Source organism: Bos indicus x Bos taurus, chromosome 6 (genome assembly GCF_003369695.1).
Source record: "Bos indicus x Bos taurus breed Angus x Brahman F1 hybrid chromosome 6, Bos_hybrid_MaternalHap_v2.0, whole genome shotgun sequence".
Taxonomy (NCBI): domain Eukaryota; kingdom Metazoa; phylum Chordata; class Mammalia; order Artiodactyla; family Bovidae; genus Bos; species Bos indicus x Bos taurus.
Genome location: NC_040081.1, coordinates 96801542 through 96827608, shown reverse-complemented (window position 1 = coordinate 96827608; position 26067 = coordinate 96801542). Strand labels below are relative to the sequence as shown.

The window sequence follows — 26067 nt, the reverse complement described above, 5'->3', positions numbered from 1 at the left end:
GGTGCAGTGGATAGGAATCTGCCTTCCAATGCAGGTTTGATCCCTGGTCTGGGAAGAGTCCACATGCCTTGGAGCAATCAGGCGCCTGTGCCACAACTACTGAGCCCAAGTGCTGCAACTACTGAAGCCCTTGTGCCTAGAGCCCGTGCTCTGCAACAAGAGAAGACATTGCAATGGAAGCCCATACTCTGCAACAAAGAGGAGCCCCGGCTTGCCATGACTAGAGAGTCCACCCTAAAACCAACGAAGACACAGTGCAGCCAAAAATAAATAATAGATTAAAATTAAAAAAAGTTTAAAGTCAGTGGATTAGGCACGGCTACCCGGAGTACTGTAGAACAACCGGGACTAATGACAGACTGACTAAAAAGCTTGAGAGGAAAGAGTGGAGAATGAGATACTTTGGCAAATAAGGGCTGTGAAAAGTTCTGACATGTTCCTGGTGTTAGGGGTTGACTTGTGTTTCCCCAAAAAGATCTGTTGGAGTCCTAATCCCCAACAGCTCAGGACGTGACCTTATTTAGAAACATAATTGTTGCAGATGCAGTCAGTCAAGATGAGGTCATCCTGGAGTAGGGTCGGCCCCTAATCCCATCTCCTGGAAGTCAGTCTGTGAAGACACAGACACACGGGGAGAAAGCCACTGGAGGCGGAGAGAGATCAGAGTGATGCCTCTGCACGCCAAGTAACGCTGAGCATCGGCAGCTGTCGGGAGAAGCGAGAGACAAGGGGCAGATTCTCCTTCGGTGCCTCCAGAAGGAACCAACTCTGCTGACACCTTCATTTCAGAGTTTTGGCATCCAGAACTGTGAGAGAATAAACTTCTATTGCTTTAAGCCACCCAATCTGCGGTTCTTTGGAGCCCTAGGAAACTAATACAATATTGTTGCTGTTTAGTTGCTAAGTTGTGTCTGACTCTTTTGCAACCCCATGGACTGTAGCCCACCATGGGATTTCCTAGGCAAGAATACTGGAGTGGGTTGCTATTTCCTTCTCCAGGGGATCTTCCCAACCCAGGGATCGAACCCATGGCTCCTGTCGCATCCCCTGCACTGAAGGCAGATTCTTTCCCACTGAGCCATTAAAAGAAAATATAAATATATTTGTTGTTTGTAACTACTTTTTTTTCCCTCATATCTGGTTTAAAAGACAACTGCATAAAGAAATGATTATAAATCTATGTCCATGGGCACATAATAAAGATGTAATTTGTGACAACAATATAGCAGAGGAATGGCAGAGAATGGAGTTATATATGAGCAGAGTTTTATACCTATTAAAATTAAGGTAGTGCTAATTAGAAATGGATTGTTGTAAGATGTTAATTATAACCACCCAGAGAAACCACTAGGAAAATACAATAACTCAAGAACATAATGTAAAAGAAACAACAAGGGAATTAAAATGGCATACTAGAAAATACGTATTTAACAGAAAGGAAGGCAATACAGGAGGACTGAGGAACAAAAAAGATACAAGAAATGCAGAAATGAATTCTGAAGAATATAGCGCAGTATTGTTGACCATAATCACAATGTTATGTGTCAGATCTCCAGAACTTATTCATCTTCTAATTACAAGTTTGCACCCAACAGAAAAACGACAGAACAAAGTCCTTACCAGTAATTACATGGAATGTGGAGAACTGAACTTCAATCAAAAAGCAGAGACTGGCAGAATGGATTTTTGACATACAACCCACGATACGCTATCTGCACAAAACACATTTTCAATGCAAAGGTAAAAACAGATTGAACATAAAGGATGAAAAAAGACATGCCATGTAAATAGTAACCAAAACAGGACTGGAGGAGCTGCACCAGCATCAGGTAACACAGAGGTTCAGACAAAAACTGTTACAAGGGACCAAGAGGTTCACTCGCTGTAGTGAAGAGCCAATCCAGCAAGGAGCTTATAAACAGATAGAGACCTAACACAGAGCACCAAAGTAAATGAAGCAAAAACAGACAATGAAAGGAAGAAATGGTTCAACAATAATAGATGGAGAACTGAATACTCCACACTCAAAAATGGAAAAAAACAATCAGAAGGCTCAATACTATACAGCAGTTAGACCCAGTGAACATCCACAGAGCACTCAGTCCACCCAACAGTGGCAGAAAACAACACTCTTCAGGGCACAGAGAACGTTCTCCTGGACAGACCATATGTTAGGCCACAAAACAAGTCTCAATAAATTTTAAAAGATCAAAATCATTCTAAGTTCTCCAAGTATAATGGAATGAAATAAGACATCAGTAACAGAAGGAAATTTAGACAATTCACAAATATGTGGAAATTCAACAACACACTCTTAAACGATCAATAAGTCAAAGAAGAAATCACAAGGGAAACTAGAAAATACTTCGAGATAAAGGAAAATGAGAACGCAAGATACCCAAACCTACAGGATGCAGTGAAAGCAGTATTCAGAGGGAAATTCACAGCTATAAATAACTACATTTTTAAAAAAAAGAAAGATCTCAAAGCAGTAACCTAACTATTCACCTTAAGGAACTAGAAAAAGAAGAGCAAACTAAACCCAATACAAGCAGAAGAAAGGAAATAATGACGATTAGAGTGAAGATAAAACAGAGAATTAAAATACCCCAAAGTTTGTTCTTTGAAAAGATCCACAAAGTTGGTAAATCTTTAGACCTCATATTCTCTCTTCAGCTTAAACTAATCTTACTTAAAAAAAAAATTTATTTATTTTTGCTGTGTTGGGGCCTTCATTGCAGCACATGGGCTTAGTCACCCCTTGGCATGTGGGATCTCAGTTCCCCAACCCCAGATTGAACCTGCATCCCCTGCCTGGGGAGGCAGATTCTTAACCACTGGGCCACCAGGGAAGTCCCTGAATTCATCTTAGTTTTATTCCTACTACTGCCCTGAGACTGCATTTGTCTAATCCTAGTACCACTGCTATTCTCAACTGACTTGCTTACCAGCACTTGACACATTTGAGCACTCTCTTCTTCATTTGGCTCACAAGTCACTCCCCTGACTTTCCTTCCTCCATGCCCAATCCTTTTCCAACTCCTTTGCTGACTTCTCTCCTTAGCTTGATCTGTAACGTTAGAGCCAAGGGGCTCGGTCTAGACTTTCTATCAACATTCTTCTTATGTGTTATATTTTTAAAGGATAAATGACTTGGGTTTTGATAGCATCTTCAGAATGAACTCACTAACCTGATTTTCAGCCAAGGCAAGGCCCTCAATTCTAGGCTTAAATTCAACTGCTTTTTGGTCATGTCTACACTGGCATTTCACACTTTACATGCTACAACTCCTCAAGCTAAAAAATAGAAAAGTTTTTCTTCCAAATCCAATCAATAAACATGTGCTATCATTGTTGCCTCTAAAACATACTCTCAATGTGTCCACTTCCATCTATTTCCACTCCTGCCATCCCAAGCCAAGCCACCACCATCCTTTACTTGTATCACCACAATAATCTTGTCTTAGATCTAGCAAATTGTCTCTCTCAAGCACCATTTTATTCACAAACTGGAGACATTATAAACCTAAAAACATGTCCCAGACACCCTAATGTGTAGGAGCTCTAGGTTAGAATTAGATACTGTCCATTAAATGTACTAGCACCAAGTTAATAAAGAGAAGCAAGACCCAGAGGCAACCTTCCTACTGGTACTGCTGTTGGTAAGCAAGGTGACAGAGTGCCAGTTTGGAAGAAGCTGTAACAGGCAGACTTGGTATTCCAGTGCCTGGCCAGCCCTGAGCAGCCATGTCAGTGGTGGCAGGATTCTCAAACTCTGGACTCCACTACTGGGGGTTTCCTTCAACTCTGTAATCCAGCAGTACCACCCGCCACTACTCCTCCTCTAGTCCTTCCCACTGATTTCACAAATGTCTCACTCTGTGTTTTAAATCCCTCTCTGAATAAAATACCTAAAGCGGCTTCTGCCTTGGCATTCAACTCTGATACATCTATCTGGTTTTCCTGCGTCCACTCTTGCCCACCTACGATCCATTCTCCATCCAACAGAGAATTCCCTTAAAAATGTAACTCACGTCATGCCATCTCCCATTTAAAATTCTCTGGGAGCTTCCCACCACCTGCAGAAAACAGCCCCAACTCCTTATTGTGGTACCAAGGCCTGACAATTTAGCTCCAACCCACTTCTCTGATGACATCCGGCCACTGGCCTGCTCTCAATTTCTGAAATAAGCCAAGCTCTGCCCTAGATATTTACGACATGCTATTCCATCTTCACGGAATAGTCTTCCTTCCAGTTTCTTACTTGTCTAGTCTTTCATGTTCAGATTAGATGTCACCTTCTTAGCATCCTCCTTATAAAAAGCCACTGTGCGCTATTTTCTCTTCAGGGCACTTACTGGTGTCTAATTTTCTATCATTTATTGTTTATGGACTGCTGCCTCCAAAAATGAATGTACTGAGGCTTCCCTGGTGGTCCACTGGTTAAGAATCTGCCTTGTAATGCAGGGGACACCGGTTCCATTCCTGATCAGGGAAGATCCCACATGACTCTGGACAATAAAGCCCATGTGCCACAACTACTGAGCCTGGGCACCTAGAGCCCAGGAGCTGTAACTAGTGAAGTCTGTGTACCATAGAGCCTGTCCTCCACAAGAGAAGCCACCGCAATAAGAAGCCTGCACACCTCAACTAGAGTAGCCACTGCTTACTGAAACTAGAGAAAACCCTCTGGAAGCAATGAAGACCCAGCACAGCCAAACATCAATTAATTAAAGTTTTTTAAAAATGGATGTACCCTGAGAGTAGGGAGGGACTTAATCCCCTTACAGCACACTGTAGATGCTTAATAAATATTTGTATGAATAACTTGGGTAAAATCTGCAGAGTGAATTTTATTTCTGTTAGAGTGTCTCCAATGCTTTGGCAAAAACTACAAATTATTCTTAAACATGAGGTTGAAGATAACAGCAGTTTACCATCTAGGCACATACTACATTCAACTTTGTACTCCAAGGATTTGTTTTGTTACCCCAAACAAGTTCATTTTAACACTGCATCTAGAAAAAACAGTTATCCAAAATCACTGATTTTTTTTTTTTAATGTGACTTAGGGAACAAAGAAGGAAGAGAAACTTAGTGGCTAGATTTCATTCAGTATTACTGCTGTTTTTTCTCAAACTACTCTGACTTCCGTAATATCATGTTATGAATTTAAGGATAAATACTGTCATGGATTTAAGGACAAATACACTTATTTTGTCTAGTCAAGGCTATGGTTTTTCCAGTGGTTGTGTATGGATGTGAGAGTTGGACCATAAAGAAAGCTGAGCGCCGAAGAATTGATGCTTTTGAACTGTGGTGTTGGAGAAGACTCTTGAGTGTCCCTTGGACTGCAAGGAGATCCAACCAGTCCATTCTAAAGGAGATCAGCCCTGGGTGTTCTTTGGAGGGAATGACGCTAAAGCTGAAACTCCAGTACTTTGGCCACCTCATGCGAAGAGTTGACTTATTGGAAAAGACTCTGATGCTGGGAGGGATTGGGGGCAGGAGGAAAAGGGGACGACAGAGGATGAGATGGCTGGATGGCATCACTGACTCGATGGACGTGAGTCTGAGTGAACTCCGGGAGTTGGTGATGGACAGCGAGGCCTGGCATGCTGTGATTCATGGGGTCGCAAAGAGTTGGACACGAGTGAGTGACTGAACTGAACTGAACTGAACTGAACACTGATTTTGGGAGAAGGAAATGGCAATCCACTCCAGTGGTCTTGCCTGGAGAATCCCGTGGACTCACAAGGGCGGGACACACACGCACACGCGCGCGCACACACACGCGCACACACACACACGCACACACACACGTTCTCTCTCTTAACGCTAACTCCTAGCGCCATCTGCTGTTATCTCGGGAGGACACACTTGCTAGTCCCCAGAGAAACAGCACCATCTGCTGGACAAAGGCTGCCATGCACCTATCTTGGTGAAAAGTCACTAGTTAAGCTTAGCAACTCAAGCCAGCCTTGCAGAAGGCCAAACAGGAAGCCCTGCTACCCAGAAGTGCTGATAAGATTAGAGAAGCCCTTTTGTGTGAGCCTTCTAAGAAACCAACTTTATCGACACAAGATTGACAATCCGTGCTCCTGTGGGAGGGAGCACAACTGGGCTTCGTGGCTCAGATAGTAAAGAATCTGTCAGCAAAGTGGAAGACCTGGATTTGATCCCCGGGTCAGGAAGATGCCCTGGAGAAAGGGAATGGCTACCCACTCCAGTATTCTTGCCTGGAGAATTCCATAGACAGTGGAGCCTAGTGGGCTAGAGTCCATGCGATTGGATATGACTGAGCAACTAACACAAGGCAGATCTGGATTAACAGGAATAAAAAGAACCACAGCTTTAAGAGGCCTTTGTCCCCTGATATCTCTGCAGGCAAAAGTGAAAGTCAGTCAGTTGTGTCCAACTTTTTGTGACCCCCATGGACTATACAGTCCATGGAATTCTCCAGGCCAGAATATAGGAGTGGGCAGCCTATCCCTTTTCCAGGGGATCTTCCCAACCCAGGAATCGAACCAGGGTCTCCTGCATTGCAGGAGACCAACTGAGCTATCAAGGAAGCAGGCAAGGTGCTTAGCAAATTTAATACCTTTGTCTCTTTCTGGAAATTCCAGAGGTGAGATTTTTCTCCTTTTTCTGTTACTAAGGATCATGATTGACTCCGACTCAGCTCCTAGCTCACTCCCCACTCTCAGGCATTTTTCTTCCTCAGAACCAGCCTATTTGATAACTCAAGTTCTTCTAAGATCCTTTTCCACCACATCAATTATGAATGCATTTCTTAGGACCTCAGAAAGATCCCACTCACCTTTTCCCCCACCCCCTTCCTTCCCAGCCCATGCTGACAAACTGAATCTGATATTTCAGTTTTCTCTTAATTTTTTAATTATTTAAATATTTAAATTTAATTATTTAAATATTTTTAAATTATTTCTATCCTCAACTACTCACCATAAATTAGTGTGTCTGGTACCCATTTTAAAATTTTTTAACTGGAGGATAATTGCTTTAAATATTGTGCTGGTTTCTGCCATACAACGTGAATCAGCCATAGGTATACATGTGTCCCTTCCCCCTGAAGTTCACGCCCACCCCCTCATCCCACCCTGAGGCTGTCACAGAGCACTGGGCTGAGCTCCCCGTGTTATGCAGCAGCTTCCCGCAAGCTGTCCATTTCACATGTGGCAGTATATATGTGTCAACGCTACTCCCTCAGTTCATCCCACCCTGCCCTGCCCCCACCACGCCTACAAGTCTGTTCTCGATGTCTGCATCTCTATTCCTGACTTACAAACAGGTTCATCGGTACCATTTTTCTAGACTCCATGTATATGTGTTAATACGGTATCTAGTACCCTTTTTATTATGCATAGTAAATGCTTCTAGCCATAGACTGAATGCTTGTGTTCCCCCTTCCAAGCCCAAATTCTTATGTTGAAGTTTAACCCCCAAGGTGATGCGTTGGAGGCAGGACCTTTGAGAGGCCTTTGGAGCCAAGAATGGGATTAGTGTCCTTATAAATGAGGCCCAAGAAGCTCCTCCACCCCTTCTACCCTGTCAGTGACAGTGACAAAGACAGCCAGCAGCGAGGGGACAGGCCTCTCCCCTCGTCTCTCATCTTCTCCTGCAAGAACACCAAAATCGCAACGAGCTGCTGAACAACCATCGACAGGAGGATGTTGGAACCCACCAAACAAAGATATTCCCCTGTCCAAGAACAAAGGAAAAGCTGCAACGAGCCAGTAGGAGGGGCGCAATCAGGTTAAATCACACTCCATACCCGCTAGAGACTCCTGGAGGACACAAACAGAACCTTTTGCACACCAGGACCCAGAGGGAAGGAGTCGTGACCCCACAAGAGAATGAGGCGGACCTGCCTATGAGTGTCCAGGAGTCTCCTGTGGAGGCATGGGTCAACAGCGGCCTGCCTCGGGGACAGGGGCACTGGCAGCAGCCGTCTTGGGAGGCAGTGGGTTGGCGTAAGTCCTCTTGAAGGAGGTTGCCATTAGCCCTACCATGAAAGAAAAGTGAACGTGAAAGTTGCTCAGTTGTGTCCCACTCTTTGCGACCCCATGGGCTTCTCCAGGCCAGAATACTGGAGTGGGTAGCCTTTCCCTTCTCCAGGTCGAACTCAGGCCAGGGATCGAACCCAGGTCTCCCCCATTGCCGGCGGATTCTTTACCAGCTGAGCCACAAGGGAAGCCCAAGCTCTACCACAGAGGTATCATATGGCAGCTCGACCATAGAGACTGCAGACTCCAGGACTGGGCAGCCTCAGGCACAACTACACAGAGGGAGCAAGGCCCCACCCATCAGCAGAAAACTGGATTAAGGATTTACTGAGCATGACCCCGCCCACCAGAGCAAGACCCAGGCTCTCCCCAGATGATGAATTCACCAGCTCCTTGGTCTTGGACTTCCCAGCCTTCAGAACTGTGAAAAACAGTTTTGCTGTTTTGAAGCTACCTAGTCTCTGTGACTTTGTTATAGCAGCCTAGAGGGACTAAGATACTCTCCACTCAATTCTCCACTGGCTAGAAAATGAGCATTCTCCTTTTCATTTCTTTCTAATCTAGTCCCTGGTGTATAATTTTCTCTCATTCCTTCCTTACTTTTCCAGTTGTTCCTCTACTATCATTAAGAGATCCCCTTTCTTTAGTCTTCAGTCAGTTTTCATTCCAATTCCAAAGAAAGGCAATGACAAAGAATGCTCAAACTACTGCACAACTGCACTCATCTCACACGCTAGTAAAGTAATACTTGAAATTCTCCAAGCCAGACTTCAGCAATATGTGAACCATGAACTTCCAGATGTTCAAGCTGGTTTTAGAAAAGGCAGAAGAACCAGAGATCAAATTGCCAACATCTGCCGGATCATCAAAAAAGCAAGAGAGTTCAAGAAAAACATCTATTTCTGCTTTATTGACTATGCCAAAGCCTTTCACTATGTGGATCACAATAAACTGTGGAAAATTCTGAAAGAGATGGGAATACCAGACCACCTGACCTGCCTCTTGAGAAACCTATGTGCAGGTCAACAGTTAGAACTGGACATGGAACAACAGACTGGTTCCAAACAGGAAAAGGGGTATGTCAAGGCTGTACATTGTCACCCTACTTATTTAATTTATATGCAGAGTATATCATGAGAAACGCTGGACTGGAAGAAGCACAAGCTGGAATCAAGATTGCCAGGAGAAATATCAATAACCTCAGATATGCAGATGACACCACCCTTATGGCAGAAAGTGAAGAGGAACTAAAGAGCCTCTTGATGAAAGTGAAAGAGGAGAGTGAAAAAGTTGGCTTAAAGCTAAACACTCAGAAAACTAAGATCATGGCATCTGGTCCCATCACTTCATGGGAAATAGATGGGGAAACAGTGGAAACAGTGTCAGACTTTCTTTTTTGGGGATCCACAATCACTGCAGATGGTGACTGCAGCCATGAAATTAAAAGAGGCTTACTCTTTGGAAGGAAAGTTATGACCAACCGAGATAGCATATTCAAAGGCAGAGACATTACTTTGCCAACAAAGGTTCATCTAGTCCAGGCTATGGTTTTTCCTGTGGTCATGTATGGATGTGAGAGTTGGACTGTGAAGAAGGCTGAGCGCCGAAGAATTGATGCTTTTGAACTGTGGTGTTGGAGAAGACTCTTGAGAGTCCCTTGAACTGCAAGGAGATCCAACCAGTCCATTCTGAAGGAGATCAGCCCTGGGTGTTCTTTGGAAGGAATGATGCTAAAGCTGAAACTCCAGTACTTTGGCCACCTCATGCAAAGAGTTGACTCATTGGAAAAGACTCTGACGCTGGGAGGGATTGGGGGCAGGAGGAGAAGGGGACGACAGAGGATGAGATGGCTGGATGGTATCACTGACTCGATGGACGTGAGTCTGAGTGAACTCCAGGAGTTGGTGATGGACAGGGAGGCCTGGCGTGCTGTGATTCATGGGGTCACAAAGAGTCGGACACAACTGAGCGACTGAACTGAACTGAAGCTTTTTCAGAATCTGTATAAAGTTCATTCTTTAATTACCATTTGTGGCTTTACTAACACTTACAAATTACTCCCATTTCTATGATTTACTTATATTCATTTCCCTTTTACTACTCTTCTATATCTTCACGTAGCTTGCAAAGACCCTGATGCTGGGAAAGACTGAAGGCAAGAGGAGAAGGGGACGATAGAGGATGAGACAGTTGGATGGCATTGCTGACTCAATGGACACGAGTTTGAGTATAGTCCAGGAGATGGTAAAGGACAGGGAAGCTTGGTGTGCTGCAGTTCAGGGGGTCACAGAGTCAGACATAACTGAGCGACTGAACAATAATATCTTCACAGTCCTTAGATTTCTTAATTAGCTACTACAACATAGAAACTATCAACATAAAATCTTTTATGTTCCCTGTCCTCTCCTATTTGCAAGGCTACTAAAATTATTACTCCAGGATTCATTCATTTTTCTTGATTAATTAGGAGAACAGTTGCCTCCTTCAAGCATTATCTTATATACCTCAAACATAAGATTCTCAAAAATCTTAAGAAATCCACTTATATCTTGAATGTTTATTATCCAAATGAAATAATAACTACTAAGGTTACATATCAGAGAAGGCAATGGCACCCTACTCCAGTACTCTTGCCTAGAAAATCCCATGGATGGAGGAGCCTGGTAGGCTGCAGTCCATGGGGTCGCTAGGAGTTGGACACAACTGAGCGACTTCACTTTTTACTTTTTACTTTTATACACTGGAGAAGGAAATGGCAACCCACTCTAGTGTTCTTGCCTGCAGAATCCCAGGGACGGGGTAGCCTGGTGGACTGCCGTCTATGGGGTTGCACAGAGTCAGACACGACTGAAGCGACTTAGCAGCAGCAGCAAGGTTACATATCTCTCTCTCTCTCTCTCTCTCTCTCTCTCTCTCTCTCTCAAATAATAGTCAATGATTTTCTACTGGCATTCCATTAAAATGCATACACGCATAAACACCCATATCACAAACACACACTCAAAATTAAGGCAAAAGCTAAACTAAAATTCTTATTTATCCAATCTCTCTTCAGCTACTTTTCTGCTTCTGGCAGTAAGCAAGCTTCCATAAAACTGAATGAAGAAGAAAATGCTTTTATTAATCATATGAAACTGACATGACATCCCATTAGGCTAAACCAGGATAAATAATGCTGTTATAAAATTTACATTTCTTGCATCCACTTCATATTAGATATCAGGGCTCTAGGTCTTTTGGACAAATTTCAGTAAACCATTTATTTTTTAATAGTGAACAGGAATTAACATATGTTCTCAAACTGTGCTAAGAAGTAGTTAGCTGGGCATCTCTGATCTGTAACAAGGGGCAAGATTAGGGCTGTTTGGTTACACCTTAGGAAGCACATTTCTATTTTAGCTGTTACATTAGTGCATCTTTTCCACTGGTAAGGCAACTGCTTGCTGTGGGTACCACAATGATCAGCAAGTTTCTCAAGTAATAAACACTTGGTTAATCAAGACTCACATGCACTTTCTTTCCCAACTGTGCTCTCTTCTGGAGCAGAAACAAATAGCTTTGTCATTTGTAAACAGAGAGATTAATAGTTTCAAATTAGGTTGTTGTAATCTTAAACTCACAATTTAAAAGGGGAAGTAGATTATTATTAGGAATGTCTTTGAAATACTTCTAGTTTCAAAATAACAAGGCTTCTGAGAAACCACTCAAACCAACCTATTTTGATCCATGACTTGATAAACATTAACACATTTGACCTGTTCAGTCATAATTTCTTCTCTCAACTATACGTCGCCCTCCATAAGGGTTAGGGTTGTGGTCCCAAACAATTTCTACATATAGAGCATCTTTAAAATGTTTCCTTTTCACTGAACTGAGACCCTTTTTCCACTATGTGCTTGTGAAAGGAAATTTGAACATACACACACTTAACAAACCTTCCGTGTGTGTTTATATCTGTATTTTTTAAGCAAATGCCTTTTACCATTAGAATAAAACTAGACGACAGGGACGACGCTGTGAAGACAGCCTGGCCTTCCTCGGGGCTCCTCCTCTAGGTTGAGGAAGGCAGGTACAGTTCACTGAAGGACGTGATGAGGCTGAAGTGGGTCTTCTCATCATCAGTCAGCCCTGCGTTGCCCGGTCTCACCACCACAGCGACATGCACGCCCGCCTCCTCAGCAGCGCTGGCCTCTGCGAGAAGCAAAACACGCGTCAGAAACAGCAGAACAGGGTGCTTGGGATTTGCTTCAAAGTGATCAGAGGGAGGTGGGAACGCAAGAAACAAGTCTTGGGACTTCCCTAATGGTCCAGGGGTTAAGACTTTGCCTTCCAGTGGAGGGGGTTCGATCCTTGGTCAGGAAGCTAAGATCTCACATGCCTTGTGGCAAAAAACACCAACACAATAAAAGAAGCATTATAGTTAAGAAATTCAACAAAGACTTAAAACAAAGGTTTGTCTCAAAAAAAAATTCTTAAAAAAGGAAAGAAATCTGGCCCAAATTCTGTAATTGTTGAAGCTAAAAAACAGGCACATGGGGACTTCCCTGGTGGTCCCAGTGCAGGGGGCCAGGGCTCGACCCCTGGCCAGGGAGCTAGATCCCACATGCTGCAACTAAGTCCCAACACAGTCAAATAACTAAATAATCTTAAAAAAAAAAAAAAAAGGCACATGGGGGTAGAATTATTGTTTTAAATAGTTTTAATTTTTCCATAAAACATATTTTTCAAATACCTAACTGTACTGACAGACTAGGAGGATGGTGTATCCCAGACTTCTGAGCTTGATTAAGTGCTTATGAACACACAAAGACAGAGCTGTGTCCTGCCGACAGCTTTCTTCCATTCCCTCCCATCAGTCCTAAAGAGACCTGAGCTGTTTCCCAGAGGACAGGCTGTCAGGAATAATTCCAATTAAACAGATATGGGACAAACGGAACCCCAGGATCTAATCAGGCTAAAACACCTACTTATACCTGGAGCCCAAAGATGTCATAAGCCTTGGCTAGACTGCCCACCATTTTTGCGTGGCGGATTCCTACTCTTCGAAATTCAGCTCAAGTATTCTATCTTCTAGAGCCACCACCATCTGTATTAGAGCATCCTCGGTGCTCCTTGTATTTAGTTCCATCAGGACAATATGAGGGACATCCCAAGTGGCGCTAGTGGTAAAGAACCCACCTGCCAATGCAGGAGACATTGGAGATGTGCGTCCGATCCCTGGGTTGGGAAGATCCCCTGGAGGAGGAAATGGCAACTCACTCCAGTATTCTTGCCTAGAGAATCCAATGGACAGAGGAGTCTGGAGGGCTGCAGTCCGTAGGGTCGCAAAAAGTCGGACATGACTGAAGCGACTAAGCATGCACAGGATAATATGACCTGACACGTTATTACCTGCTGTCTCTCTTCTCATTGGACTATGAGTGCTTTAAGATCAGTGACAGCATGGATACGTTTAGTCACTCAGTCATATCCGACTCTTTCCAACCCCACAGCCCACCAGACAAGAATACTGCATGGGGATTCTCCAGACAAGAATACTGCAGTGGGTCGCCACACCCTCCTCCAGGGGATCTTCCCAAACCAGGGACTGAACCCAGGTCTCACACATTGCAGGCAGATTCTTCACCATCTGACCCACCAAGGAAGCCCATAGCATGGATAGGTAGAAGTAAAAACAGGACTAGTCAGAATTTCCCTGGTGATCCAGTGGTAAAGAATCTGCCTGTCAGTGCAGGGGACATGGATTTGATCCCCGATCCAGGAAGATTCCACATGGCACAGGGCAACTTAGCCGTATGCCACAACTACTGAGCCTGTACACGCTAGAGCCGGTGCTCTGCAACAAGATGCCACCGCAGTGAGAAGCCCGTAAACCGTAATTAGAGTAGCCCCCACTCGCCGCAACTAGAGAAAGCCCAAGCAAAGCCACAAAGACCCAAACAAACAGGACTAGTCAGATGAAACCTAGTAAGCTACGTATTGTGGGGGCTATCTCCAACGTGTCTTGGGTTACAATCCCCTCCTCCTTTTGTTTCTATCTGAAAGATAACAGCTAATCCCTTATATTAAATTAGCAGCTACTACGTGCCAGGTACTATGCTAGGACCAGAAACAGGAACAAAATGAAGGTCTTGGCTTCATGGAGCTTCTGTTCTCATCTAAATCTTTCCAACAATCCTTAGGTAATTAGCATTATATGACCATCCCCATTCTACAGATACGAAAACTAAGAGCTAGCCAGTGGTAGAGCTACAGTTGAAATCGTGTGTCAGACTCCATATGCTCTAGAACGAAGGTCAGCAAATGATGGCCTACCGCTATATTATCGTAAACAGAGTTTTACTGGAAACAGCCAGGCCCACTCACTTCTGTACTGTCTATGGCTGCTTCTGCACTTCGAAGACAGAGTTGAGTAGCTGCATGGCCTGCAGAGCCTAAAATACTTACTGTCTGGCCCTTTACAGAACCCTACTATCAACTCCTGCTCTGGAGCACCACTGCTCTGAGTGGTCCCTGGACCAGCAGTGTGGCAATCACCTAGAAGCTTGTTAAAAATGCAGTGACTCAGGTCCTCAATGCGCAACTACTGCATTAGGACCCGCAATTTAACAAATGACTCCTGTGCACAGAGTGTGAGGAAATTTCAAGGAAGGAAAACTGGCAAGAGAGGAGGCACTGCAAGCAGACATAAAATCCACACGCAAACAGTGGAGGACTGGAGACAGGACTCAGGTCTGCGGCCAGAGACGGGGCAGACAGGGCAAGAATCTGAAACACACTCTCTGGATTCAGATCTGCTGTAATAAGAATCCCCAGTAGTTTCTCAACCTGTGGGAAACAGAGCAACAGAATGCATTAATTTAAGGGTGACAGGCTTCCCTCATGGCTCAGATGGTGAAAAATCTGCCTGCAATGCAAGAGATCCGGGTTTGATCCATGGGTCGGGAAAATCCTCTGGAGAAGGGAATGGCAACCCACTCCAATATTCTTGCCTGAAGAATCCCCATGGACAGAGAGGAGCCCGGCAGGCTACAGTCCATGGGGTCGCAAAGAGCTGGACACGACTGAGCGACTAGCAAACTTTCACTCTGAGTACTAAAAGTAAATGGGGCAGAGCTGTCTCTTCTATGTTCCCACCTTCTGTGAAAGGACTGTCACCTCCCAGAAAAAGAGTGCTCCACAACCCCCTGCTCAGATTCACTCACTCAGCAGCAGAGGCGCTGCCTTCCATGCACCCTGAGTTTTCAAGCACAGTTCCCAAGCACCCCTGCCTCAAGCACAGTCCTCTTGACCAGCAACCCAGATTCTCAACCAAGCTGAGTCATCACTGTCCACGTGGGACTTGACACTAGCTAATAACCGTTTAGCATTAGATCTCTTACCAAGATCAGCACCAGGCAAGTTTTGTCTATAAACATCTATTTGCACTGTTTCCTTTAGATACCTGTCTCATTTCTCACGGCTCCCCATGGAAACCTTCTTTATGAAGGCAAAGTGTTTCCAGTGCCAGGCTCAGCTCCCAACCTGGAGTGTACTATCCAAGAAGTCAGGTTACTCACCTCGGGAAACATCCGTCAGAAACAAGATGTTGTTGGTTGAACAGCCAATGCTGCTGGCGATCTTTTGGTAACTCTCACTCTCCACTTTGTGTCCAATCTTGGTATCAAAGTGACCATCCACAAGCTGAACACACAGGAGGGGAAAGAAGGATGCTATGAGCACATGTGCAACCCAGCCCCTCTGGTTCTCATCCCTTTTCTTTGAAATACTCAACAATCATAGTCACTTCATCCACTCAAGAAATATTCCCTGTAGGTCTACTTCATAGAGAACTTTGTGGAGGCTATGAAAAATAAAGTAAGGTTTTATAGAAATAAACATCTGAAAGAAGAAAACTACTGATTCAATGCATGTAAGATCATTCTGTAATCTTTTCGGCTTTCTTTCATTTTCTATTTTATATCCAAAGTCTTTTACATATATATGCCCTGCTGCTGCTGCTTCTGCTGCTAAGTCTCTTCAGTCGTGTCCGACTCTGTGTGACCCCATAGACGGCGGCCCACCAGGCTCCCCCATCCCTGGGATCCTCCAGGCAAGAACGCTGGAGTGGGTTGCCATTTCCTTCTCCAGTGCATGAAAGTGAAAAGTGAAAGTGAAGTCGCTCAGTCGTGTCCGACTCTTAGCGACCCCATGGGCTGCAGCCTACCAGGCTCCTCCGTCCATGGGATTTTCCAGGCAAGAGTACTGGAGTGGGGTGCCAGTGCCTTCTCCGATATATATGCCCTACTTTCTACCATTACAATACTATATGCACTCAAACAACTTATGAACTGGTTTTCACCTCTGATGAAAAGGTTCTCCACATTGTCCTTTCAATGCCAGCATGAACGGATTTCTCTAACCTGCCTTATTAGTAAGCTGTTATCTTACTTCCAAGAAACTTTGATTTTCTAAATAAAACATTTTGAAATTCTATCGAACCCAATATTTTATCTATCATTTTTGAGCAGTAACAGTGGCAGGCTTCCCAGGTAGCTCACTGGTAAAGAATCCACCTGCCAATGCAGCAACTGCAGGTTCGATCCCTGGGTCAGAAAGATCCCCTGGAGGAGGAAATGGCAACCTGCTCCAGTATCCTTGCCTGGGAAATCCCATGGACAGAAAAGCCTGGTGGGCTACAGTCCAAGGGGTCACAAAGAGTTGGATATGACTGAGCACACACACACATTATATAATGTGATCTCTTGAATTTCAGAACTTTTCACAAACTAAAAATAAGCCTAACTAAAAACACTCAAACTAAAAACAATCACTCAAAGAAATTAAGGTGTATTGAGATTTTTAAAGTTAAGAATGGTTTTGCATATTTTCTTTCTCAAGTCTGTCTCACAAGGAGCAAGTGGAGAATAAAGCATTCATTACTGAACCTAGTAGGTAATTATTATGTCCTGTCTCCTATGACCTGATTGTTTTATCAGAGATAGCAGAAAAGAAGCTTAAATCTGTATTCAGAGGAGAAAGGGTTTTATCAATGAAAGCATTTTATTTAATATTTGATTTGGAACCAAGATGAAAAGAAGGAAAGTAAAATAGACTGTGACAATCTTCAAAGCCAAACCTTTTTCTGCATATGGTAAAGGGTCAATAAGTATTTACTTTTAAAAAAATAGTTAGCTGAGTAAACTGTTGTGTAACATTAAGTTTGGCCTGTATTCAGTTACTCAGCATTTCTTTCCCTTTTCCAATGACCATCTTGTCCACCAGGGGGCGCAGGGACAGTGGGACAGAAAAGCTAGCCAGGCCTTTCTCAGGTCCAAGAAGTGTTCATAGGTGGCCTTAAGTCATTTTGTGCAATAACATGGCCAGTTCTCTTCGAGAAGAATGAGGATTCTGCTAAAATAAAATCTGTCTCCAAAGTACTGGGAACAAATGAAATCGCCGTGTCCTCTCAGGCACTCCAGAAGTCTGTGTGCCCCTTTCTGAGACCCAGGGTCAGGAAGACCCCCTAGAGAAGGAAATGGCAACCCACTCCAGTATTTCTTTCCCGGAAATCCCACGGACAGAGGAGTCTGGCAGGCTATCCCACATGGGGCCGCCAGAGCTGGACGCGACTTAGCGACTACACCACCACCACAAAGTTATGTGCCGCTATCACACGTCATACCTGACACCTTCAACAACCAAAAGCCATTGGTTCCCTTCCTCTGGGCTGACAATTTTCTAATATTGACAAGATAGCTGGTTTATAAGCTAACTCAGGTCTTATTTATCTGTGATGAATAAATGTGGATGTGGATGGATATATAGACAGACAGGTCGATCTATATACATAGCTATATACATATAACTAGTTTTAATACTAGTCACCAGAATCACTTGGGGTGGATATTTTTAAATGCACATGTATGACCCTCACCCCAGACCTTCTGAGTCAAGATGCGCTACGAAGCGGGGCCCAGGGATCTACATCCTTAACAAACTTTCCAGGTTCCTTATGGGCAGCTAAGTGTAAGAACTTCTACAAAGTGGTACAAAGCCTGGGACCAGGGCTACAGTTCACCCTTCCATAATGTATTCCCCGTTTTTTCCACTTTTTTCAACTCACACAGCATATGTAAAGGCAATTACCTGAATGCTGACTTAGTTTATAACTGTAGCATTCACAGTCACTATTTTATGCTTTGACGGTGTCCAAAAAAAAAAGCAATCGGGCCACCTACCTCAAGAATGTCCCCCTCTGTAGAATGCCCAAATAATAGTTTCTGCGCCTCCACACTCCCTGAAGAATAGACATACACCTTCATCCCAGCCTCTCGCCACTTCCGGACGGCCGGAACCACGTCTTCAAAGAACCTAGAGGGAAGAGCACAGAGGCAAAACGCAGGAAGAGGTTATTCCGGCTGGATGAAAACCAGTCACACGCTGCCACGAGTTTCTCTACTTGTGTACAAATGGACACCAGGGAAAGCACCTCCACGAGCTGTGAGCTCCTGCAGATGTCATGAACGTGCCCCAGAGAGTCAGGTCATAGATCAGAAGCAGTTTCAGTGGAGAGGGGACAGTCACCCTAATGACAGTAAAAGTGATTATGGACAGAGAGATAAAATAAGAAAGCCAATGTTTAAAGTCCTAAGGAATTTCTACGGAATTCAAAAAAGCAAAAAACAGTAATACTGTACTGCTGTGTAATCTTTGATTAGTTCATGAGTAGAAAAGGTTATGTCCAGTGTGCCTTAAGAAAGCACAGAAATGCTTTTAGAAAGATCTGTAGTCAAACAACTAAAAAAAAAAAAATTGGTGGGGCTCAAAGCTATTCGTCTTTGATTAGCTAGAAAACAGAACTACATTTCTTGAGAACTAAGATAACTTCAAGTTTTATTCTACAGAAAAAAAGTATGGAACAAATCAGTTAAGAGACATGTACCACTTCATATCTGCTGATCAGCAAAGCGTCGTGTCTGGTTTTCTGGATCCTGACACTAACTTGTTCACCAATTCTACAATGTGTTCTGTTCAGGGAGGGAACATCACAGGAAATGGGTGAAAAGAGAAGCACAAGAAACCTGGGAGGTGGAACCAGTCTGTTATAAAGGATTACCTGGAAAATGTCAGAGAAGTCTTCTGCTGGATGAAACACAACTCAATATATTACACAAACTGAAGGAAAGGGATTGACGATTAGTTCAAAACCAGTTCCCATAATTGTGAGTCACTTCGTATGTTACTTTTCACTCAGAGGCAGGATTATTCTATGTTGAATCTATAGACTGATATTGCTCCAAAGCAGGGCTCAGACGTCTAAGATGATTTATTTCAAGCTCCTGGTTTTATAATTAAGGAACTAGGGCTGCGAGAAGGCAGGGCTGACTCCTGTGACACGGTCTCCTGGCTCCACTCCTCCGGGTGTTTACAACGTGAACTAACTAGTGTTGACTTCCACATCACTGGCCTATCCTGAAATTCTCAAGCATCCTTAAAAGGTGGAAGCCCCCTTGTAAAGCACCTAAAGGAACGGCATCTCAATTGACAGAAAAAAGAAATGTAAGCAGCTAGTAACAGTCTTGGATCCTAGGCTTTACATCAGGCAATGCCCTAAAATCCTAAGAGATGTGACTTACTAAGACTCTCTTAGCAACACAGGACTCACGAGGCTCCTCTGGCAGGAGTGCTCTGACCCCAGGGTCTGTGGAAAAGCGGCACTGCCGGCGGAGGAACCTCGCGGTGGCAGGTGCATCGTTTCACACCATCTCGCTTCTCCAACGGAGCAGAAGCCGGTCACAGTCCTGGGAAGCACCCAACGGCGCTGGCACACATACCCTAAGGATCAGGTATGACTGAGCTCACAGAAGTCGCCATTTTCTAAGGCTGGGGTTAAAAGTTTCCAACCACCACACCAAGCCAGATATAGGCCTGGACAATTTAGCTGGGTAAACTAAATTTATCCCAGCTTTGGAAAAAAAAGAAATAACATACTCACTCGTTGAACTAAAAAGAATGCTGATTTTTTAGCTACTTTGCAAGTCATGCAACTTGCACTGGAGAGAGAAAACTACTGGGAAACGCATTTGCTTTAGGGCGTGGATAAAGCGTTGAGTCTCTTGCTGCTGCTGTGTCACTTCAGTCGTGTCCGACTCTGTGCAATCCCATAGACGGCAGCCCACCAGGCTTCCCCGTCCCTGGGATTCTCCAGGCAAGAACACTGGAGTGGGTTGCCATTTCCTTCTCCATTGCATGAAAGTGAAAAGTTAAACTGAAGTCGCTCAGTCGTGTCCGACTCTAGCGATCCCATGGACTGCAGCCTACCAGGCTCCTCCGTCCATGGGATTTTCTAGGCAAAATTACTGGAGCTACGTACTCCGCTTTCATGTGCCCAGCCTTGAACGCCGCCCTCCACATGTGGCCCTGCAGCTGCTTCAGTGCCGTGGTCTTCCGGTCCAGGGACATCTGCCAGTACACGTTATCCACCACGGCCTGGATCATCCACTGCGGGTCGTCCGCCCCATTACCGGAGGCTGCTGGGATTGGAACAGCCCCATCCAGGTGGGAGTCCTCTTCAGCCTTTAAAAGTCATCAACAACACGAAATCTATGAAGAGATCCCTTAAACGATACCTGAAAACTAGCAGACCAACCTTCCCCCACTACCATAAGCTCCAAGCACCGTCACAAATTAAAGTATCCTAGGCTTTGAGACTGAAATGAATGATTCCTAAAAAAATAGTGGATTATAATTAGTAAGTTTACAACAGCTTTCCTGTATCACTAAAGCTGAAACTTAAACTGAGAGGCATGTTGTATGTGAGAAGAAAGAGCACAAAACGATAAAATGTTATAGTAAGAGCTGGTTTGTTGATTCACTGACTAGGATCAAACCAGGGCTTCAGTTAAATCTGATCATTTTCTCTGCACTATAACTGACTGAGGAAGAAATCACGAAAAGCTTAGTTTATGCCTGGAATTCAGTGAAAAGAAACCAGTGAAGCGATGCCTGGGGTTGGTTCAGATACGTCTCCTGCAATCGGCCCACATCTTGCAAACCCTAATAGCTACTGAGCCTGTGACAATGTGTATGCCCAACCCCTGAAGACGCAATGATTCGTGTACTACAATGGGCAAGACATATGTATGTTTCCACAACAAGCGTTGAGACACCAAAAAAAGGTGAAGAGGGGAATGTTTCAGACTAACCCTGAGTTACGTGGAAAATTTAACAAACCCAAACGCCCCATGCCCCAGAGGCTGTGATTCTCTTCAATCCGAACTCCTAACATGAAAGAACCTACAGAGCCTCCCACATTGTCCCATGTAGAAAATTAACTCCAAAAAGAATCGCCAGAGTTTGCTCTGCACAGTAAGACCTTTGCCAGTGAAGCAATTTTAATAAGAAAAACAACAGAAGAGGAGTTCCACAGAGCACAGTGGTAGGAGTCAGAGCAGAACAGAGCATGTGCGACTGAAGGCAGGTATAAAGACTGGGCGGAGGGGCATCCCTGGTGGCTCAGTGGTAAAGAATCCGCCTGCCAATGCAGGAGACACAAGTTCGATCCCTGGTCCAGGAGGATCCCACTTGCCACAGAGTAACTAAGCCTGTAAGCCACAACTATTGAGCCTGTGCTCCAGAGCCCGGGAGGTGTGACGACTGAAGCCCACGTGCCCTAAAGCCCATGCTCTGCAACAAGAAAAGTTGCCACTGCAGTGAGAAGCTTTGCACAACTAGAGTAGCCCCTGCTCACTGCAACTAGAAAAAAGCCTGTATAGCAATGAAGACCCAGTGCAGCCAAAAAATAAAATAAATAATAAATAAAAATTTTTTAATTAAAAAAAGAAGACTGGGCCGAGAGTGAGCTGGGGTGAGAGATGCGGGCCCAGGAGTTCTGTGGCTGGGCAGCAGGGCCTTATGCCGTGGGGAGGAGACAGTGGAGAATGAGGTGATGAAGTGTGGTGGCAAGGAGACATTCATGAAAAATGTGACGAAATGGCACAAGACCTTCCTGCATCCCACACAGAAATGATTTAGTTTATTTATAAATACATGATATTTGTATGCAACTGAAACAGCTCCAGAAAGAGGCAACTGTGGAGACAACAAACTGCCATGATCTGGCCGTTTAATTATGTGGATTCCTAAGCAGGCGTCCGCAGTTCTAACACCTTTGGGAATGCAGAAGCAAGGGAACAGAAGCGTCCCAACCTGTTTCCTCAAAAGCCTGACATCCTGTTGGCACTCCTCTTCTTCCCAGTGTGCCTGCAGATACTCTTCAACATTTTCTTTGACGTAAGGAAATAAAATGTCCTAGATAAAAGTGCAAAAGAAAAAAACAAGCATTAGCTTTTAGTTGTTTGCATGAGATCAAGTTCTTCAACAATCTCACCTCACCTAATTCTAGCAAATAAGACGCTGAAAGTTTCATTGAAAATATGAAAATTGCTGCTCTGGATAGAAGAGACAGAGAAACGAATGAACTAGATATAGAGTTAGCACCTACAGCCCATGTGCCAAGTTCAACCTCCTCTCGTTTTTGTCAACGGAGTTGTACTGGAATATGGCCACACTCACTAGTTTACTGGGTGTCTGTGGCCACTTTGGGGTCACGATGCGAAGGTGAATACTTGTAACCAAGACCATATGGCCCTCAAATCTCAACATTTAGTATTCAGTCCTTTCCAGAAAAAGCTGGCTGACTCCTAAACCAGATGGCTAGACCACACGTCCTTGAGGGTAGGGATCAAGACTACCCAGTTTACACTACAGGGCCTGGGACCTGGACTCAACAAACATCTGCTGACAGAATGATGTCCACGTATAACAAACATTTTAGAAATACCTGATCACCATAATTCCTGTTTGGAAACCAGAACACCTACAGAATATCCTATGTATTCTTTTTTTTTTTTTAATTGGGGTATACTTGCTTTACAATGTTATGTTAGTTTCTTCTGTACAACAAAGTGAATCAGTCATATGCATACATATATCCCCTCTCTCTTGGACTTTCTTTCTACTCCTCCATACCATCCACCCTATACATTCTGAGGTGCAAAACAATTGAGAAATGAAGAACCTGTAAGTAACCCATGCACTGGGAACATGATTTCTCTTAGGTCAAAATTTTTATATTTACTTGTAATTGCAGCATGTGTGTCTTTTCAAATCCAATGTGACACATTCAATAAAAATTAAGTGTCAACTATATGCTAAGTGGGGCTTCCCACGTGGCGCTAGTGGTGAAGAACCTGCGTGTCAATGCAGGAAACACGAGACACGAGTTCAACCCCTGGGTAGGGAAGATCTCCTAGAGGAGGGCAGGGCAACCTACTCCAGGATTCTTGCCTAGAGAATCCCACAGAGGAGCCTGGCAGGCTACAGTCCATAGGGTCACACAGACTAGGACACAACTGAAGCGACTCAGCATGCACGCATATGCTAAGACAGGCCAGTGAGCCATGGAGAAGGGGACTGAAAAGATAAACAAGTCACATTCCCTTTTCTCAATAAGTTTCTCAAGAATCTAGATGGGGCGGGGGCGAGAGGTGGGGGGGATAAAATGATGCAGTGACTCTATAAAGGAGTCTGGCAGTTTCTTTAAAAGTTCAACAGCGTATGATATGACCCAATGATTCCATTCAATGTTCCATCCCAAGAGAAATGAAAACTGTTCACAAGAATTGGATGTGAATGTGTCATGAAAAAGTGAAAAGTGTTAGTCACTCAGGCGTGTCCAACTGTTTGTGACTCCATGGACTGTAGCCACCAGGCTCCTCTGTCCATGGCATTCTCCAGGCAAGAATACTGGAGTGGGTAGCCATTCCCTTCTGCAGGGAATCTTCCTGACTCAGGGATGAAACCTGGGTCTCCTGCTTTGCAGGAAGATTCTTTACTATTCAAGTCACCAGGAAATGAGTCATACTAGTGAAAAAGTGGAAACAATCCAAATGGCCATCAACTGGCAAATGGGTAAACAGAAAATTCATACAACATAATACTGATACATGTTACTGCATGGATGAACCTCAGAAACATCATGCTAAGTAAGAGAAATCTGACACATAACCATATAAGGTATGATTCCATTTATAATGAAATGACAAAAAAGGAAAATATCTAAAACAGATACTAAATAGGCGGTTATGCTGGAGTGAGGAGTATGGAAACGGCCACAGATGGGGTCATGAAACTTCCTCAACTACCCTGTGATACATCACCTCCAGGTGTAGTAACTACACCGTGGTACGTCACCTCCAGGTGTAGTTACTACACCGTGGTACGTCACCTCCAGGTGTGGTAACTACACCGTGGTACGTCACCTCCAGGTGTGGTAACTACACTGTGGTACGTCACCTCCAGGTGTGGTAACTACACCGTGGTACGTCACCTCCAGGTGTAGTAACTACACCGTGGTACGTCACCTCCAGGTGTGGTAACTACACCGTGGTACGTCACCTCCAGGTGTGGTAACTACACTGTGGTACGTCACCTCCAGGTGTGGTAACTACACCGTGGTACGTCACCTCCAGGTGTGGTAACTACACCGTGGTACGTCACCTCCAGGTGTGGTAACTACACTGTGGTAGGTCACCTCCAGGTGTGGTAACTACACCGTGGTACGTCACCTCCAGGTGTAGTAACTCTCTTTTCTCATCTGAAAGTTAACACAGGTTTGTTCACAGAAATTTCGGAAAATACAGAAACGTACAAAATAAAAACCATGATAATCTCATGATCATCTTTCTTCAGAGAATATTTTTAATAAATAAAGAGACTTCTCTGATGGTCTAGTGGCTAAAACGCTATGCTCTCAATGCAGGGGGCCCGGTTTTGATTCCAGGTCAGGGAACTAGATTCCACATGCAGCAACTAAGACCCAGTGCAGCCAAGTAAATAAATAGATATAAAAAAAAAAAATACTACTTTTAAAAAATGAGTGAGGGGGTGGGGGAACTATAATGCAGTGCAATGGGTGAGACAGAGCATGAACAGAATGCTTGGCAGACCCAGAGCCTAATGGCCCTGCAACAGTTTTAGCAAGGAGCAGCCTGGAAAAAAAAGGAAATGAACAGATGCCGTGAATGCAGACACCAGGTAGACAATTCAGACAAGGCCTTACATTTCAAGGGAAAGTCTATAATCAAGTTGAACCCAAGAAGTCTGCTTATTTAAACTGATTTACTCATTTATTTATTCAAACATGTCCTGAATGCCCAGCACAGGGGCAGGCCCTTTCAATAAGGGCTGAGGATATAATTGTGAGCAAAACCCATACAGGATCCTGAATCTCAAGGAGCCAAGTAGCAGAAATAGAACATTAAAGATGGTACTTTAATAAAGGGTACAAACGAGAGGTGTAACATTAATGCATAAAATAGGAAAGTCTGACCTGTGAGGGAGGTCAGGGAAGGCTTCGCTGGAGAAGTGACCACAGAACTGAGATCTAAAGCAACGATTCTCAAAGTGAGATTCAGGAGTCCTGGGGGTCTTGGGAACCCTTTTAGGGGGCTCCACGAGGTCAAACTATTTTCACAAAAATACTAAGATCATTTGCCTTTTCACCAATGAGTGATGCTACAAGAGACCCAATATAGATGAGAATCCAACCATCTTCCTAGCCAGTTTATAAAATGCAAAACACTGTCTAAAAGTCTTCTAGCCACATTTTCCAAAGGAATGGGAAACTTTTTCATAACAATATATTATTTATTGGGGCTTTCCAGGTGGCACTAGTGGTAAAGAATCCACCTGCCAATGCAGGAGATGTAGGAGATGTGGGTTCAATCCCTGGGTTGGGAAGATCCCCTGGAGGAGGGCATGGCGACCCACTCTGGTACCCTTGCCTGGACAAGTCCATGGACACAGGAGCCTGGCAGGCTATGGTCCATAGTGTCACAGAGCTGGACACGACTCAGCGCACACACACATATATTATTTGTTAATGTTAACAAAGTAAAGGGGCTTATTGTTTAAAATGAATAAGTATTTTTAAATTTCTGTTTCAACTGCTAATATGGTAAATGTTGATCCGTATAACTTACATAAAAGCTCTTTGGGG

General features: G+C 44.1%; 1 protein-coding gene across 3 annotated transcripts in view; it reads right to left on the bottom strand.

Annotated features, from left to right (window-relative positions):
• Positions 1 to 11124: 11124 nt before the first annotated feature.
• ENOPH1 (enolase-phosphatase 1) overlaps positions 11125 to 26067 on the bottom strand; it is a 38204-nt gene continuing 23261 nt past the window's right edge. For 2 of the 3 annotated variants that reach the window (XM_027544884.1, XM_027544886.1), the window contains exons 2-6: positions 22215 to 22316; positions 20380 to 20582; positions 18245 to 18377; positions 15584 to 15707; positions 11125 to 12215 (exon numbers count right to left, since the gene is read on the bottom strand). In XM_027544884.1, the coding sequence (XP_027400685.1) occupies positions 12076 to 12215; positions 15584 to 15707; positions 18245 to 18377; positions 20380 to 20582; positions 22215 to 22316 (702 nt within the window). In that variant the 3' untranslated portion in view covers positions 11125 to 12075. Of the gene's footprint in view, positions 12216 to 13202; positions 13260 to 15583; positions 15708 to 18244; positions 18378 to 20379; positions 20583 to 22214; positions 22317 to 26067 lie in introns of all 3 variants that reach the window. The other variant, XM_027544883.1, reaches the window with a different exon arrangement.